Source organism: Pipistrellus kuhlii, unplaced genomic scaffold (genome assembly GCF_014108245.1).
Source record: "Pipistrellus kuhlii isolate mPipKuh1 unplaced genomic scaffold, mPipKuh1.p scaffold_m20_p_1, whole genome shotgun sequence".
NCBI classification, from domain to species: Eukaryota; Metazoa; Chordata; class Mammalia; order Chiroptera; family Vespertilionidae; genus Pipistrellus; species Pipistrellus kuhlii.
This window is the reverse complement of record NW_023425404.1, coordinates 103,959,549-103,976,666: the sequence shown is the minus strand read 5'-3', so window position 1 is coordinate 103,976,666 and position 17,118 is coordinate 103,959,549. Positions and strand designations below refer to the sequence as shown.

The 17,118-nt window shown below is 39.3% G+C and overlaps 1 protein-coding gene across 3 annotated transcripts; it reads left to right on the top strand.

The window, feature by feature from the left end:
* The first annotated feature begins 2 nt into the window (after positions 1–2).
* On the top strand, positions 3–8,012 carry PNN (pinin, desmosome associated protein). Of its 3 annotated transcripts, XM_036458586.1 has the most exons (10): positions 3–193; positions 847–918; positions 1,298–1,366; positions 2,344–2,416; positions 2,528–2,622; positions 2,778–2,853; positions 3,890–4,045; positions 4,127–4,265; positions 5,539–6,225; positions 6,268–8,012. In XM_036458586.1, exons 1-10 carry the CDS (start codon positions 81–83, stop codon positions 6,960–6,962), a joined length of 2,175 nt encoding a protein of 724 aa, XP_036314479.1. In that variant the 5' UTR covers positions 3–80; the 3' UTR covers positions 6,963–8,012. The 3 variants fall into 3 exon arrangements, with proteins under 3 accessions (XP_036314479.1, XP_036314470.1, XP_036314481.1); XM_036458577.1 differs by having other exon boundaries at positions 5,539–8,012; XM_036458588.2 differs by lacking the exon at positions 847–918 and having other exon boundaries at positions 14–193; positions 5,539–8,012.
* Positions 8,013–17,118: the final 9,106 nt, after the last annotated feature.

Here is a 17,118-nt window from a genome sequence, read left to right as displayed (position 1 = left end):
GTCAGTCCTTTTGCGTCTGGCGGCGCGACACAGCCTGGCGCGGCCCGAGGAGCAGTCTCGCAGCCTGCTGCAGGGAGAAGATGGCGGTCGCAGTGAGAACTTTGCAGGAGCAGCTAGAAAAGGCCAAAGAGAGCCTCAAGAACGTGGATGAGAATATTCGCAAGCTCACCGGGCGGGATCCGAACGACGTGAGGTAAGGGCCGGGTGCGAAACGCGGGCTCCGAGAGGCAGCCACCATCCAGCCGAGGTGAATTGGGGGCGGGGAGGGCGGCCCGCTAGGAGAAGGCTGTTACATCGAGGCCTGGTCCCGGGGCGGCGATGGAACCCGGGCGTCGGGGAGTGGGGAGTCTCCTAGGCTCCCGCCATGGGTCCCCGGGCTCAGGTGCGTGAGGCAGGAAAGCGCGGCCCGGGCGTGCCGGGGCCTCCAGGCCTTTGCGGGGGAAGGCCGGGGCCCCGCTTCCCGCCCTGGCTCCGCGGGCCCGGGGCGGCCGCACAAGCCCCTCCCGCCGACCCCCCGCCGGAGGCCGGACCGGGACCGGGACCGGGACCGGGACGCCGCCGCGCTCCCAGGCTGGTCCACGTGCAGCCGCCTTGGGGTCGGCGAAGGTAGGAAGTGATGCAAGCGTGCTAGCGCGGTCACTGTGCTGTGTGTGGTGTTGGGCATGAAAATATAAGGAAGTGAAATAGTGCTCCCTGCCCGGTTTCAAACGCGCGAATTTGATAGGTCTTTTTAGAGTTTTCGAGTCTTTTTTTTTTTTTTCTTCTCATGATAAACCTCGCCCGTGAATGAAATACGTTAGGAGTGTCCACATGTGACTTTTGCACTGACTTGTAACTATCTCTTAGGCCCATCCAAGCCAGATTGCTGGCCCTTTCTGGTCCTGGTGGAGGTAGAGGACGTGGTAGTTTATTGCTGAGGTAAGATTTCTTTGGGACTTAATTCATATGTCAAGCCTAACGGGTGCTCTTTATACTAAACTAACATGTCTTTTTAAACAAAAGTCATGGTAGAACCAATGTTAGAAACGTCTGTGTTTAAAGCTGTAATCAACTGTAGTTACCTTGTAACTTCATGTATAGGCAAAACGAGATTGAAGTATCTATTAACTGTACCAGTTTTGTGTGAACTTATTTGTTCTTGGGTTTGTTTTTAATGCTGTAAAAATATCTTGAAGTGAGTGCCCATTTAAGGTTGCTTTGATTGGAAAGATACTTAAAAATTTCAGTTCTCTTGCTAAATGGAGGTATCATTTGTCTTAAATCTCATGTGCTTTCTGTTGGACATTTTTAATTGCAGGCGTGGATTCTCAGATAGTGGAGGAGGACCCCCAGCCAAACAGAGAGACCTTGAAGGGGCAGTCAGTAGGTATGTTAAAAATTGAAGAAAAGATTCTGAAGGCATAATTAAGTTCCCTTTTCTGAGGTAGGATACAGATGTAAATACAGCCTATAGAAAAGTTTTATAAGAGTTTATTTGAGCCACAATTTTGAGTATATGCCCAGAAAGCAAAATCTCAACAGGTTGAAAAAATGCTTTGGAGAAGGGCAATTTTGCTACTAATTTTATACATTACAATAAAAGGAGGAGATATAAGGAGGGATGCAAAACCCATTGGTGATAAAGGAGGCTGGAGAAAGCAAAGCAGGGAAATCTCTAGGATTGGGTAAGAAGCAAAATGGAGAGACACATTATTACTTTTATATTGGTGGGTACAGGATGGTTAATATTTATGGTATGTAGAGATGTTATGTGGGAACAAGACAACAGTAACAATGGGGTATTGGGCTGTGGAGCCTGCAGTTGTGCTTTGGAGAGGTCTAGAAAAGAATTACCCTGTCATTTCAAAGGCAAGTTATCCTGCATGCTTACCAGCAATGGATAGAGATTGCTTGAGATAAAGCTTGACCTTTGCTAAGGAAGCTGTAGGCCTGGGACAGCCGTGGCTTGCATAGATATGAATTTTTAATCAGACCATCCTGTGTGGTTGGTTACTCTTGGTCACTGAGACACACAGTTTCCTTCAAAACTCGGTTTTTCACTGATAATAAATATTCCCAAAATAAAGGTTATGAGATAAATAAGGTTGAGAGCATAGTGAATTTGTGCTACTTTTCTGCCTCATAATGCGAAAGCAGCCAGTTTGAGAAGGAAAGGAGACCAAAGTCTGGATTGGACAGTGGTATTATATTTTATTCTTTCACTGTTAGAGGAAAAAGTAAAATTGGATGGGAACTAAGAGAATGAGGTTTCTGAAAAAGTCCTAGAAAAAGTAAACATTTACTCTAGGTATGCACTTAAGTCAAATTCTGTAGTGGTCATTTAAATTATCTTTCCTATGACAGGCTGGGAGGGGAGCGTCGGACAAGGAGAGAATCACGCCAAGAAAGCGACCCAGAGGATGATGATGTTAAAAAGGTAATTGAGATTAAAAGAACTTCTTAGCGGATGAATGTAGTATTTTCATCTTAAAACACTTTAGATTACCACCCATATGTTAAGCCACTGAGATTTTCTTTTCTACTGTAGCCAGCTTTGCAGTCTTCAGTTGTAGCTACCTCCAAAGAGCGTACACGGAGAGACCTTATCCAGGATCAAAATATGGATGAAAAAGGAAAGCAAAGGTAACTTTTATGACTTGGGGGGGAGTGGGGGCTTTTCAAATCTTTATGAAAATTTAAGCATTTGTCCAGGTGCCTATAGTATGTTCCTTTTTAGGAATTGCCAGGTATAAATGAAATGGATTTTATTGAAATTAAATTTTCTTTTTGTTCTTTAGGAACCGGCGAATATTTGGCTTGTTGATGGGCACCCTTCAGAAATTTAAACAAGAGTCCACTGTCGCTACTGAAAGGGTATTAATGCAATTTTTATTTACATCCTTTACTTATATTATAAAAGAATATGCTTATGTTTTCAAAAAGAGCCAAAAAGCTCTCCAAAGATTTAATTGCAAGCCTGAAATGGAGCCAAGGAAAAACATAAAACTTTTCTGGAGTTAATTTATCAACAACCATCAACCAATCTTTCTTAAGGTGCAGTGAAGTAATTGAGTGAACTTCCTTGTGGTGTAAAGAACTGTGGGCTGTGAGTCAGAAGTACCTAAGTTCTATAACAAGTTCATTTTCTTCAACAAGGAAGTTGAACTCATCATTGGTACTAGTTCAATAATTCTGATTTTTTTTTTTAGACTTATTTTCACACTTGGGCAGTACTTAGCACTCTAGAAGCAAAAGCAAAAGAGTTTACTGCCCTCCACAGTTTATTTAAATGTGTTATCTTTCTAGAAGCTTTTATTTTGCTGAAGGTACAAAATTGTGTCTATAGAGTTGAACACCCAAGTTATTGCTTCTTAGGGAAGCATTTATAGTGGGAAGGGAGAAAACAATTCAGTTTTAGGAGATTAATAAACTTATTACAGTTTTTATGTATTTAAATACAGAATATAAAAGGCTTAAAAGCATTTTAATGTGTGAATAGTAAATGTATTTTTTAATAGATGGAGAAAAAGTGTGACTAACCAATTTATTAGGATATCACATCTCTCGGATTTTTTTTTTTTTATTCAGAAAGAATAATTGAAGACAGCCTACCTATAAAGACTTTTTTTGTGGTTAATTTTTTAATCTTGCCTAAAAGTCACGTTGGAATAAAACAGTTACTGATATTATTGGGTAATAGCTTTAAAATTTAGATTTTTACATGTAAAAACTTTGGCCTCCATTTCCTGAAAGAGAAATTTCAGCCTTAAATGTTAAGTAGTGCTAAGTTTGAATTAGTTGGTACTTTGAATTGCAAATGTGAGTCAAATATGTAGATAATTTCATCAAATTGTCATTTCACATAATCAGGGTATGTAATGAGATTTTAAAATTCATTATTTATCTTTAGCAAAAGAGACGCCAGGAAATAGAACAAAAACTTGAAGTGCAGGCAGAAGAGGAGAGAAAGCAGGTTGAAAATGAGAGGAGAGAACTATTTGAAGAGAGGCGTGCAAAACAGACAGAACTGCGGCTTTTGGAGCAGAAGGTTGAGCTTGCGCAGCTGGTGAGTGGGTAGTATTTTCAAGTTCTAATATTGATTATCCTTCATGTGTCAAAAGCACTGAGCTTTTTACCTTTTCTTTAGCAAGAAGAATGGAATGAGCATAATGCCAAGATAATTAAATATATAAGAACTAAGACAAAGCCCCATTTATTCTATATTCCTGGAAGAATGTGTCCAGCTACCCAAAAACTAATAGAAGAGTCACAGAGAAAAATGAATGGTAAGTGTATGTGAAGAGATCGATTGAAATATTCCTCTTTGGTAAGGCAATACACACACATGCTTGTTTGTTTCCTACAATAGTTAATTTAAAAAAAATAATATACTAATGTTTTTGAAGTACAGGAGGATCATTTGTTTCATGATGGAGTTTAACCTGAAACTTTCATATTTTGTAGGTGGTGCTCAATTCATGTGTATACTTTATGCATTTGAGAGATGGGACCTTTTTTGCTCAATACTCTTTAGTAGGTAGACATAAAAGTGAACATAGAACGTCACTGTAGTCCATGGAGGGCGCACACAGAAGGGTAGAGATACTGCTGAGGTGATGAGATGAGTTCTCGGAATCAGAAAAATTAATGCATGATGTACCATAAAACTGATTATTTGAGGGAAGTTTTTGTTTTTTCTACTAGCATAAATCAAATAGCAAAAGATGGTCACATATGTAATATTCAACTAATTTGTTTATTTTTTAAATACATTTTTATTGATTTCTGAGAGGAATGGAGAGAAAGAGAGAGAGAAATATCAATGATGAGGGTCATTGATTGGCTGCCTCCTGCATGCCCCCTACTGTAGATCAAGCACACAACCCGGGCATGTGCCCTTGACTGGAATCAAACCCAGGACCCTTGAGACCTTAGGCCAACGCTCTATCCACTGAGCCAAATCAGCTAGGGCTACTTTGTTTATTTTAACCCTTATCTGAGGCTTTTTTTTTCCATTGGATTTTTAGGGGGGTGGGGGATAGAGAGAGACAGAAACTTCAATGATGGGAGAGAATCATTGATCGGCCGCCTCCCGCACAACTCCCACTGGGACTTTGGCCGGAATCGAACTTGGGATCCTTGAGTCAGCAAGCTGACGCTCCATCCACTGAGCCAAGCTGGCCAGGCGCGCCCCCCCCCCCCCTTTTTTTTTTTTTAATCCTCGCCTGAGGATACTTTTCTATTGACTTTTAGAGGTAAGGAAAGACAGAAATATCAATGTGAGAGTAACACATTGATTGGTTACCTCCTGCACAAGCCCTGACCGGCATCCGGGCCAGAGAGGAGATATGTGCGTGCCCTTGTCTGGAATTGAACCCAGGACCCTTTGGTCTACAGGCCAACATTCTATCCACTGAGCCAAACCAGCTAGGACATATTATTTTTTTACAAAAGAAATTTAGATAAAGCTCAATGACAGTTTGTGGCCAGGTGTCAAGTTGTGGCTGAATATTCTTAATCATAGTAAGTTTTACACATGTAAATTTTTGTTCTTTATAGCTTTATTTGAAAGTAGACGCATCGAATTTGCAGAACAAATAAATAAAATGGAGGCTAGGCCTAGAAGACAATCAATGAAGGAAAAAGAGCATCAGGTGGTGCGTAATGAAGAAAAGAAGGCGGAACAAGAAGAGGGTAAGGTGGCTCAGCGAGAGGAAGAGTTGGAGGAGACAGGTAATCAGCACAATGATGTAGAAATAGAGGAAGCAGGAGAGGAAGAGGAAAAGGAAATAAGTATAGTTCATAGTGATGCAGAGAAAGAACAGGAGGAGGAGGAACAAAAACAGGAAATGGAGGTTAAGATGGAAGAGGAAACTGAGGTAAGGGAAAGTGAAAAGCAGCCAGATAGTCAACCTGAGGAAGTTATGGATGTGCTAGAAATGGTGGAGAGTGTAAAAAATGTAATTGCTGAGCAGGAGGTAATGGAAACCAATCAAGTTGAAATTTTAGAACCTTCAGAAAATGAAACTAACAAGGAATTGGAGCCAGAAATGGAGTTTGAAGTTGAGCCAGAGAAAGAATGTAAGTCTCTTTCTCCTTCGAAAGAGAATGCTAATGCTCTAGAAATGGAAAATGAGCCTGAGGACAAAGAAGAGAAAGAATCTGAGCCCCAACCCGAGTCTATGGCTCAGGCTCAACCCCAGCCCCAGCCCCAGCCCCTGCCCCTGGCTCAGCCTCAGCCTCAGCCTCAGCTTCAGCCTCAGCCTCAGCCTGAGCCTCAGCCTCAATCTCAATCTCAGTCCCAATCAGTACTCCAGCCCCAGCCTCTCTCTCAGCCTGAGACTTTGCCGTTAGCTGTTGTACAGTCATCACCTCAGGTTATTCAAGAGCAAGGGCATTTACTACCTGAAAGGAAGGAGTTACCTGTAGGAGCGGTAAAACTCACTGAGGTGACAGAGCCAGTCGTGACAGTACATCCGGAGAGCAAATCCAAAACCAAAACTAGGAGCAGAAGTAGAGGTCGAGCCAGAAATAAAACAAGCAAGAGTAGAAGTCGGAGCAGTAGCAGTAGCAGTTCTAGTAGCAGTTCAACCAGTAGCAGCAGTGGAAGCAGTTCCAGCAGTGGCAGTAGTAGTAGTCGAAGTAGTTCCAGTAGCAGCTCCAGTACAAGTGGCAGCAGCAGCAGAGACAGTAGCAGCAGCACTAGTAGTAGTAGTGAGAGTAGAAGTCGGAGTAGGGGCCGGGGACATAATAGAGATAGAAAGCACAGAAGGAGCGTGGAGCGGAAGCGAAGGGATACATCAGGAGTAGAAAGGAGTCACAAATCTTCAAAAGGAGGCAGTAGTAGAGATACAAAAGGATCAAAGGATAAGAATTCCCGGTCTGACAGAAAGAGGTCTATATCAGAGAGTAGTCGATCAGGCAAAAGATCTTCAAGAAGTGAAAGAGACCGAAAATCAGACAGGAAAGACAAGAGGCGTTAATGGAAGAAGCCAGGCTTTCTTAGCCTATTCTTTGCAGCAGAAGATTTCTTGATGAGTAAAAGGATTACCTTTCCTTGTAAGGAGGATGCTGCCTTAAGAATTGCATGTTGTAAAAATATCTTTTTGGAAAATACAGACTGTTTGTTTACCAGACATTCTTGTACTTTTTGCATAATTTTGTAAGAGTTATTTATCAAAATTATGTGAGGTTCCAAAATATGTAAAAATAATAATAATAAAAAAAGATTAACATCCCTTGTCATCTTTTTTAAATATCCTATTCTCTTCAGTAAGAATCTGTATATTTTAATAGGTAAATCTTTAAGTCTGTCCCTTTCTAATTCTAGATCATACTTTGCTTTTGTAGAAATAAATGCTCATTTCTTTCATTAGTTTTGGGATGTTCTCAACACTTGTATAATAAATACCCTCTTGGTATCATTTTCAGCTTTTATCATTAGATTGAACATGATTAGAATGTCTTTGAAAGTTTCCAATTTTATTTGCCTTAGACAATATTTCTTGTCAAAGTCAGATCTTTGCGGCTTTGGGGGGGAGGACATAGTTCTTAGGATGTTTCACTATTTTTTTAAATTTCCCTTGTTATTATTATCCCCATCTCATTTACATCATAAATTTGGTATATAAATTAAAACTGATTTTCTTCACAATTATGGGAACATTTTTTGTCTTCATTGTTTCTTTTGTGATGCAGCATATACATCTGTTAAAATAATCACTTCTTTCCAGGGGAGGGAGGTAGAAAAGTATATTCTAAACTTGGTTTTTTAGTTTGTGGTCTTGTCTTAACTTTTGTGTTGGCTCTAACTGAAATATGCCAATAAGTGTTTTTCAAGAATTTTTGTTGAAGTATTGTATGAAAGTTTACAAAATAAAGAAGGTTCATCTACACTTGAATCTGTAAACAAGATAACACAAGTGTACCAAGTGATTATTAACTTTGTTTTTTATAAATTTGTATGAGTTTGAAGTATCTGTTGCCCATTACATGTGCAAATAAATGTGGCTTAGATTTGTGTGACTGCTTAAGACTAGTACTTGTATTTAACTTTTTGATGCTTTATACAAGAGAGCACTTAAGTTGCAAATGGTCTTTTGGGTTCATAATTTAACATTGACTATATAACTTTAGGTTTGACTTTAAATATCATTCCTTCCTTTTGACAAGTAAATGATAATAATGAAAATGTCCACAGGCATTTCTAGCATTGTATAAGTGTAACTGAACATGTTAAAGGAAAGAACTCTAAAATATCCTTTCTTGGAGTACTAAATAAGCAGTAAATGAACAGAACTCCAAATGTGGAGCTAGTTAGCTACCTGCATCCCTGGGCCAGTTTTATCCCTTAAGAGGAGCTTCATCAGGGATTTTAATAATCTCCAGCAGTAAGTAGTTTCCCCTTATTTGCGAGGGATATGTTCCTTTATCTGCAAGGGATGCCTGAAACATGGATGGTATCAAACCCTGTGTATACTATGTTTTTATCCTAGGGAAACAAAAAGTTTGTTAGACATGTTAAGAAATTACCAGTAATACAAAAAAGAAAAACGGAACAAAAGAATATAATAAAGGTTATATGAATGTGATGACAAGTTTCAGGGTATCGTTTGCTATTTAATATTTATCTCAATTGCAGGTGGGGGGGCTACTGTACACATTTTTTCCTGTGCCAGGATGAGGAAGAGAGAAACACTTAAAAGGGATGACAGACTTCATTGGCCAGTGTGGCTCAGTTTGCTAGGCATCCATCCCATACACCAAAAAGTTGCCTGTTCAATTCCTAGCCAGGGCAGCCTGGCATTTTCACATAGATGTTTCTCCCTGTTCCTTCTCAAAATCTTTTAAAAGAAAGGTTACATGTTTTAAAGTCCTTGTTTTATGAATAAAAAATAATTTTATGTAATACTCTTTGTACAAGTTAAATTTGTTCATGCATTTTTCTGCAAAAGTTGAACAATTTTCATGATACTTACAGAAAAAACTAGTTTTGGCTTTAAGGGCAATTGGAAGTAGTGGTGTGCTTTAAGGCATGGGGGGAGAAAAGGTTTGGTATATGGAGCAATTTTCAATTCAAGTTTGCTGATGTTTATAGAAATAATACTAATTTTACTTGGTATGCATTTGTGAATTAGAAAGTTTCATTTTTAACATTGAGTTCATTTATTTTTATTTCCAATGCTTTCTCAGAAGTGAAATTTTATGGAATTCAGAGAACTGTAATTGGTTACTTACAAAGAAAGATCAGATATAAGGAATGTTAGAATGTAAAAGTAGGAATAGTTTACTGTTGTGGGGAGGCAGGAACAGTCTAGGGTCCTATTAGAGGTTAAAAATTAGTGTTTATGTAAGTTTAGAAGCTGAAGAGGAACAAGATTAGTGAAGAAAGACAACTTAGTTTGGAATTCTGTAAATTAGCAAAGGAATATAATTTGGTGTTTGAAAATATCTTATTCACCCTTAAAATGCAAGGTTTGTACTGCCACAGAAATCAGAAGTTTCTTTGGTCTTCAGTGGACTGTATGCAATCCAGGGCTCATCTATGTACTGTTGCTAGAACTGGTAACCACACATTTACTCTAGTAATTTGGACTAAGCAAGTAAAAAGTTGAACAAGCTTATAGTTAAATAAATAGACAAATTTAAAAGGAAAGCTATTAGTGATAACACAGTATAGTAATAATGAGTCAATGCTGTCAGGATAAGTCATTAAAAGTTTTTAGCTTTGGCTGGTTTGGTTCAGAGCATTGGTTAGGGAGGCAAACAATGGATATGTCTCATGTCAATGTTTCACTACCCTGCCCCTCATCTTCCACTCCTCCCTCCTATTCCTAGAAATCAATGGGAAAAATATCCTCGGGTGAGAATTAAGAAGAAGTCTGAGTTCAGTCACTTAAAAAACCATACTGAAATTGGAAAAAGCCTTATTCAGTTTCCCTTGAGATAATGCCATTAAAGTGCTTAGCCCAGGGAAAAATCAGCTTTTACATGGTTGGACCTTCTTACCCTAATAAACAAATGGGGAAGGTTAATAAAAGTGAAAATCCTACCTTAGCCAGTTTTGTCTTAGTGGATAGCATCCACAGGTTTGATTCTGGTCAAAAGCTTGTACCTTGGTTGCAGGCTCAATCCCTAGCCCCAGTTGGGGGCAACCAATAAAGACATGTCGATGTTCCTGTCTCCCCCTCCCCAGCACTCAAAATCAATGGAAAGATATTCTCTGGTGAGGAATAACAACAAAAGTCTAAACATTTTTTACACGTTTTCTCACCTAGCGTGATCTTTAAAAAAAAATAAATTATACTGAAATAATTACAACTCTGCACTTGCCATGGCCATTTGAATACACAGTTTAAATTTGTAATAATCACTACTTGGCCCTAGCTGGGTTGCTCAGTGGATAGAATGTTGCCTGTGGACTGAAGGGTCCCGAGTTTGATTCCAGCCAAGGGCACATGCCCAGGGTGGGGGCTCGATTCCCAGTAGGGTGTGTGCAGAATGCAACAGGTCAAATCTCTCTCATCCAAGTTTCCATCTCCCGCTCCCTTCAATGAACTTTTTTTTTTTTTTTAATCACTACTTGCCTTCGCTGTCCCCTTTTCTTGCTTTATTTCCTTCCATAACATTTAGCATTATTTTGTAGTTTTATCATGCTTTGGTTTATTGTCTACTTCCCATTAGAATGCAAGCTCCAAAGGCAATACTATCACAAATGAGTTATGACAGGTCAGTGTGGTTTATGTGGTTCCATTCTGCTTGCCTTTACAACTATAGTTGCCTCTCCATTGTTTGAAACAATGACTCAAGATATATCAAAGAGTAAGCAAGGGAGAAAAGTTAAAAAAAAAAAATAAAAGTTTAAAAAAAGGTACTCCAGCTTATATAGGCCTTTCTAGGCCATTTAAGTCCTTTATCTTTTATCTATGGGAAATTATTAGAGGGTTTGAACAGAGGGGTGAAGTAACAGGATTTATGTACTCAGAATCAATCTGTCTGCTGTGCTGAGAAAGACTAAGTGGGACCAAGGGCAGGAACAGAAGTAGGTAGTGATAATTAGGCAAAATACAGTAACTTAGGCCAGGGTGGTAGCAATGGAAGTGGTGATTGGATTCCGGATATACTTTGAAGAGAGTCACCAATTGTTTTGTTGGTGGAGTGTACATGAATGAGAAGTCAAGGATGAGAGATTTTACCTGAGCAATTAGAAATGACTTGCCATTACCTGAGATGGGGGAAAACTAGAATTAACAGAGTTTGGGATAGTGGAGGTCATCAGTGGCTCAGGAGCTTAGTTTGAGATTTCCTATTAGACATCCAAGAGGAGATGTGAAGTCAAAGAAGCTAGACATAACATTTTGGGTTTGGGAGGTAGTTTTGTATTGGGAAGAGTGAATTTTGAGAGTTCCAAGCATGTCAATGGTAAGATCACTGAAGAGGGAGTGTAGCTAGGGAAGAGATCAAATGACAGCCATAGACACCTCGGACGGGGTGCTGAAGAGGAATCGGCAAAAGAGAAGTGAACTGAGATTGCTGAACCCAGTTAGACACCTGGTGTCGTTTTTCCACTGCAAACAAATGCAGTCACAGATTGTGCTTGGGAGCTAGTGGGTCGGTGGCTACCTATGGAGGAGTCATTGAGCGGCTGCTGATTACTCAGCTTTGTGTCAAAGTATCAGGCCATGAAAAGCCGTGGCCCACCCCCTGGCAATGGGCAAGGAGACACCTGATTAGTGGTTGCCCTTACAGTAGTCAGGGGTGAAGCAGACACTCCTTATGTAGTTTATCCTAGCTTGTTGCCTGTATTGCTGGTCAGAGCTGTTTCATGCCTGGGGCATGAAAGAAAGAGAGCAAGAAAGAAAAGTGATGATTATATCCCAGGATCTCATAATATGTTCCAAGTAGAAATACTATTTATTGTTAATGAAGTTAACAGAGTCATGTTCCTCCATTTAGAAAAGACTGCTTAATCCAGAGACAATGTGGAATGAAAGTAATTAAGAACAGTTTAGTTGATATAATAGTGGATACCCTTTGGTGTCTTCATCAGAAGTATTACGATCTTCAGTGTTGAAGTGAATAGGGACATCATTAACATGCGTTTTAAGTATATAACTAGCAAAGGAATTTGTTATCCCTAAATCAACCATAATAATCACAACATTCTCAAATACAGAAACTCCCAAAATAGTATGGCTGTGAAGATGAATACCCAGTATCTTCTTCACATTGTAGGAGATAAAGAAATAAACAAAACATAATTCTACACGACCCAGGAAAAAAATCATAACCTGTCAACTTCTCAGACAGACTAGCCAGGATGACAACCTGCCACATTCTTCTGGGATCTCAATTAGAAACTTTGGTCTACAAAAGCTTATATCAGTAAAAATTGCCCTGGATACAATGATTTGAAAATTAAAACATTACTTAGTGTAGGAAATAACATTTAAGAAGATGGTTCTTTGAAATCTTGTTATAATGGAAAATGTAGATTCCTATACGTCATAAATGGTAAATAATGTTGAAGATACTTTATTTTTTAAAATAAATCTTTATTGTTCATATTATTACAAATGTTCCTCATTTTCCCCCCCTCCATTGCTCCTCTCCACCAGGTTCCCACCCCACCCTCTGCCCTTTCCCCACCCCCCATTGTCCTCATCCATAGGTGCACAGTTTATGTTCAGTCTCTTCTCGCACCCCCCACTCCTCTTTTCCCTGAGAATCGTCAGTCCACTCCCCTTCCATACCTCTGATTCTATTATATTCACCAGTTAATATTGTTCATCAGGTTTTTTAATTCCCTTGGTTCACTTGTTGATAGTTACCTATTTGTTGTTCATAATGAAGATACTTTTTTGAGAAAATGTAAAACAAACTCCTGAAGTAATAGAAATACAAAATGCTTAGGGCATTTGTTGTGTGATTGCCTCCTATGAAGTTACGATGAGTCCAAGTCATGGTTACACCTGAAGATGAAATGGATGTATTTAATAATATAATTTTAGTGAATTTAATGGATTAATTCTCAGCAAAGCCTTGGAAAGCATCTCCTCAAATGATTTCTTGTTTTCACCAGTAGCAGTAAGTACATTGTTAATATCTATTTTTAAATATATTTTTATTTCAGAGATGAGAGGAGAAAGAGAGAGAAACATCAATGATGAATCATCCATGGGCTGCCTCCTGCATGCCCCTACCGGGGATCAAGCCTGCAACTCGGGCATGTGGCCTTGACTGGAATTGAACCTGGAATCTTCACTCGCAGGCTAATGCTCTATCCACTGAGCAAAACAAGCCAGGGCCTTGACTGCAATTTTTTGTTGTTAATCCTCACATGAGGATATTTTTTTTCCATTGCTTTTCAGAGAGAGTAGAAGGAGAGGAGGAAAGGGGGCAAGAGACATCTGCATGAGAAAGATAACATCCACTGGTTGCCTCCCCCACATGCCCTGACTCTGGGCAGGGAGTGAACTGAAACCCAAATACATTCCCTTGACCAGGAACTGAACCCATGACCCTTCAGTTCTTGGGTCAACGCTCTAACCAGCTGAGTAACACTTGCCAGGGCCTGGCTGCAAAATTGTAAATATCAACTTGGATGGCAGGGGAGCCCAAGTTGGAATAGGCTATGACACTGAAGGGGATGGGGAAGAAAGGAACTGACCTAAATAACTTTGTAAACAAGAGTTTTGATTAGATATAAGGCAATAGACAAAAAGAACTGTTAAACATTTAACTCCAATTTATTTATCACAAGGTATATGTTATCAATCTTGGTGTGTGTGTGTGTGTGTGTGTGTGTGTGTGTGTGTGTGTGTTAATCATCTGCCTCCTGCACGCACCCTAATGGGGATCAGGCCCACAACCCTGGCATGTGCTCTGACTGTTAATCAAACTGCAACCTTTTGGTGAATGGGACAATGCTCAATCAACAACCATATTGGCCATGGCTGGGTTATCAATTTTGAAACATCATTACATGTATCCCAGGGTTGAACAAACAAGTAAATATACTATAGATAAAAAGCTATTGTAGGTTTCGCCCGACCGGTGTGCTCAGTGGTTGAGTGTCCACTTGTGAACCAGAAGGTCACAGTTAAATTCCTGGTCAGGGCATATCCTCAGGTTGTGCTGGTGGGGATGTGTGCAGGAGACAGCCAATGATTCTTTCTCATCAGTGATGTTTATCCTCTCTCCCTTCCTCTCTGAAATCAATAAAAATATATATGTTTTTTTTTTAATCAGGGTTTCTTACTATTGGGTAACTTACTGTTGAGTTATTTATACTCCTTCCTCCAGGACATGGAGTTAAATTCCCCTCTTTTGAAAATGGGTGGAACTTAGTATCTTTCTTCAAATGAATAGCAAATAGGTACTTTACATTAGAGACATTTGGTAGACATCAACTTAACCAAGTAATCAATATTAACAATACCAGTAATTAGACATATGGATATCATATGTATCCACTGATAGGCTCTGATGAGAAGGACACACCACTCTGACAATATTCTTTCCCCCTAATCTACAACCTTGGTCTAATCATGAGAAAGCATCAGACAAACCCAAACTGAGGGACAGTCAGAAGCATCAAGATCATGAAAGTCAAGGAAGAGATAAGAGACTGTTCCAGAAGGTTGTCATAGAAAATTGAGAAGATGTGTCAGTGTATCAGAAAAAGGACATACGTTGAATGAAAAAGAATGTATGAATGGTTGAATAAATTCATTGATTTCAAGAGCAAGACTTCATGTCTCATAACTAAATGAAAGTCTATCTTCAGCTGTGTTAGCTCAACTGCTCTCTCATTTCAAAAAGAAGTCAGGAACTGGTTTTAATTCAATTTAAAGATATAGAAATGGGGAGAGGATTTTGGATGGGATTATGTAAGAGTATATAAAATTGACTAATATGGGTTCTTAAAAGACATTCAGGCTATTGATGATTATTAGTATTTCTATACTGTTGGTCATTAATTTGCTCATATATGGAAATTTATCAAGCATCCTCTATGGTATTTGGAAATTCAAAGGATTTCTATAGCTTTGCTCACTGGATATTTAGAGTTTTACTGCTGCTGCTAATATCAACCCAATAACAAAGATTTATATGGAATCCAAATCTTTTTGTCACAATTCTTTTCACAGAAGAGAATATTGAATTAAAACCAGTTCCTGACTTTCTTTTTGAAATGAGAGAGCAGTTGAGCTAACACAGCTGAAGATAGACTTTCATTTAGTTATGAGACATGAAGTCTTGCTCTTGAAATCAATTCATTTATTCAACCATTCATATATTCTTTTTCATTCAATAAAAAACTATTGAGATACACTTACTAAATATTTAATATAAGAGAACTGAATAATAAGGATTTAGCAAAGAAAAGTGAAATTATATGATAAAAACACAAATAATGTCATTCCTTTAAAACTTTCTATGCCTTCCCATTGCACTTAGAATAAAATGTACATTTCATTTCCACAGCCAAAAGTCCCTGCATAATTGGACCTCTGTCTTCATCTACTTTATGTCCTGCCACTCTCCATCTGCCTTTAGGTTTCTTAATTATATCTGCTAAGTTAGTTTCCATCTTAAATCCTTGTTTCTGACATCTTGGAATGCATCCAATATACTTTGTTTTTTCTTTAAATCTTTGAAAATCAAACTTCAGACAATGAAGTATGACCTCATTAATTCTTCCTTCTGTACAGAATGTTCTGTCTTCCTACTCCCTGATATTAAATCTGATGTCACTTTCCAGAGATGCCTTCACTGACAAGTTTATCTGAATACAGACATCACTGTAATAACTTATTACCACCTGCAGTTATCTTGTTCATTTATTTGTCTGCTTGTTCTTATCTGTCTCCCTTCAGTAGCATGCAAGGTCCATGAGAGCAAGGACTTTGTCCTGTTCACTCTTACAGCTCCAGTCCCTAGAATAGTGTCTGACACATCATGCATGGGCAGTCTATAAATTATACCTATCTTAGAAAATGACATTTGCATTTGAAATATTAAGCTCACTGGTTCAAAGCTGGTGCTTAGAAAACATTAAGTTCCTTTCTTTCTCATTGATTAAATTAATTCAGTACCTTGATCAGCAAATATCACATACATATCATCTTGCATGTAGAGGATGTTACCTACTATTATTCAAAAACATATACTAAATGCCCAGCTGGTGTGGCTCAATAGTTGAGCATTGACCCATGAACCAGGAGGTCACAGTTCAATTCTGGGTCAGGGGACATGCCTGGGGTTTCAGGCTAGCTCTCCAGGAGAGGATATGTATGAGGTGGCCAACTGATGATTCTCTCTCATCATTAATGTTTTTATCTTTCCCTTTCCCCTCCTCTCTGAAATCAATAAAAATATATATTTTTAAATTCTGTATAGTAAAGGAGTAATGACAGTATGTGGAGTATTCTCTTTGTTCCTCCCAATCCACTCTCCACTTGTTGCCGTGCTGGTATGTTCCCAGAACACAGGCCTTTAGGACTTCAAAGTGGCATCTGGCTGGGCTTGATCAGGAGGTGCCATCAGGAGATGAGCAAGTAGAAGCCTGAGGTTCTCTTGACTGAGTTCCGTTTTGAAGCCTTTATGTTCCTCTTAGACAGTCCTCTCCTATATTCTCTGCAGACAGTGGTCACCATTCCTTCATGCCTGGGAATCTTACATTTCCTGTTGGTTTCCCGTAACCCTGCCCCCACCTTTGTAAATAGTCCTTTATTAAAATCTCAGTCATTGAGGAATGCCATCCTTCAAAATGGAATACCCATCTGTTTCCTGGTACACCTCTGACTGATACCAACAGAATAAGAAAAAGTGGGCAGAATGAAAGCATGGCCTTCAGCAACACAAAAGCAACAGGAAAGAAGAGCCATGCCGTGACTTAGCACAAAGGATGGGCCGACTTTTTGTCATGTCCTTTTTTTGCACCGGTGGGTCACTAGCTTCTGAGGTTGGGTCTCCTGCAAGTAGATGCTGAGACAGAGTTTAAGGTTCAAGTGACCCTAATGAAAGGAATGGGGAGAAACCAGGATTGGTCAGAGGGAAAATTGAACTTCAGTGTAGGTTCTATAAAGCTCCAGTCAACCCAACAGGGGACTCTGGAGCGAGGAGTGCCTGTCA

Coding starts and splice junctions, on each gene's coding strand:
- PNN (XM_036458577.1), top strand. CDS start 81: ATGGCGGTCGCAGTGAGAACTTTGCAGGAGCAGCTAGAAAAGGCCAAA. Junction 194..846: donor CGGGATCCGAACGACGTGAG/GTAAGGGCCGGG, acceptor ACTATCTCTTAG/GCCCATCCAAGCCAGATTGC. Junction 1,367..2,343: donor CTTGAAGGGGCAGTCAGTAG/GTATGTTAAAAA, acceptor TTCCTATGACAG/GCTGGGAGGGGAGCGTCGGA.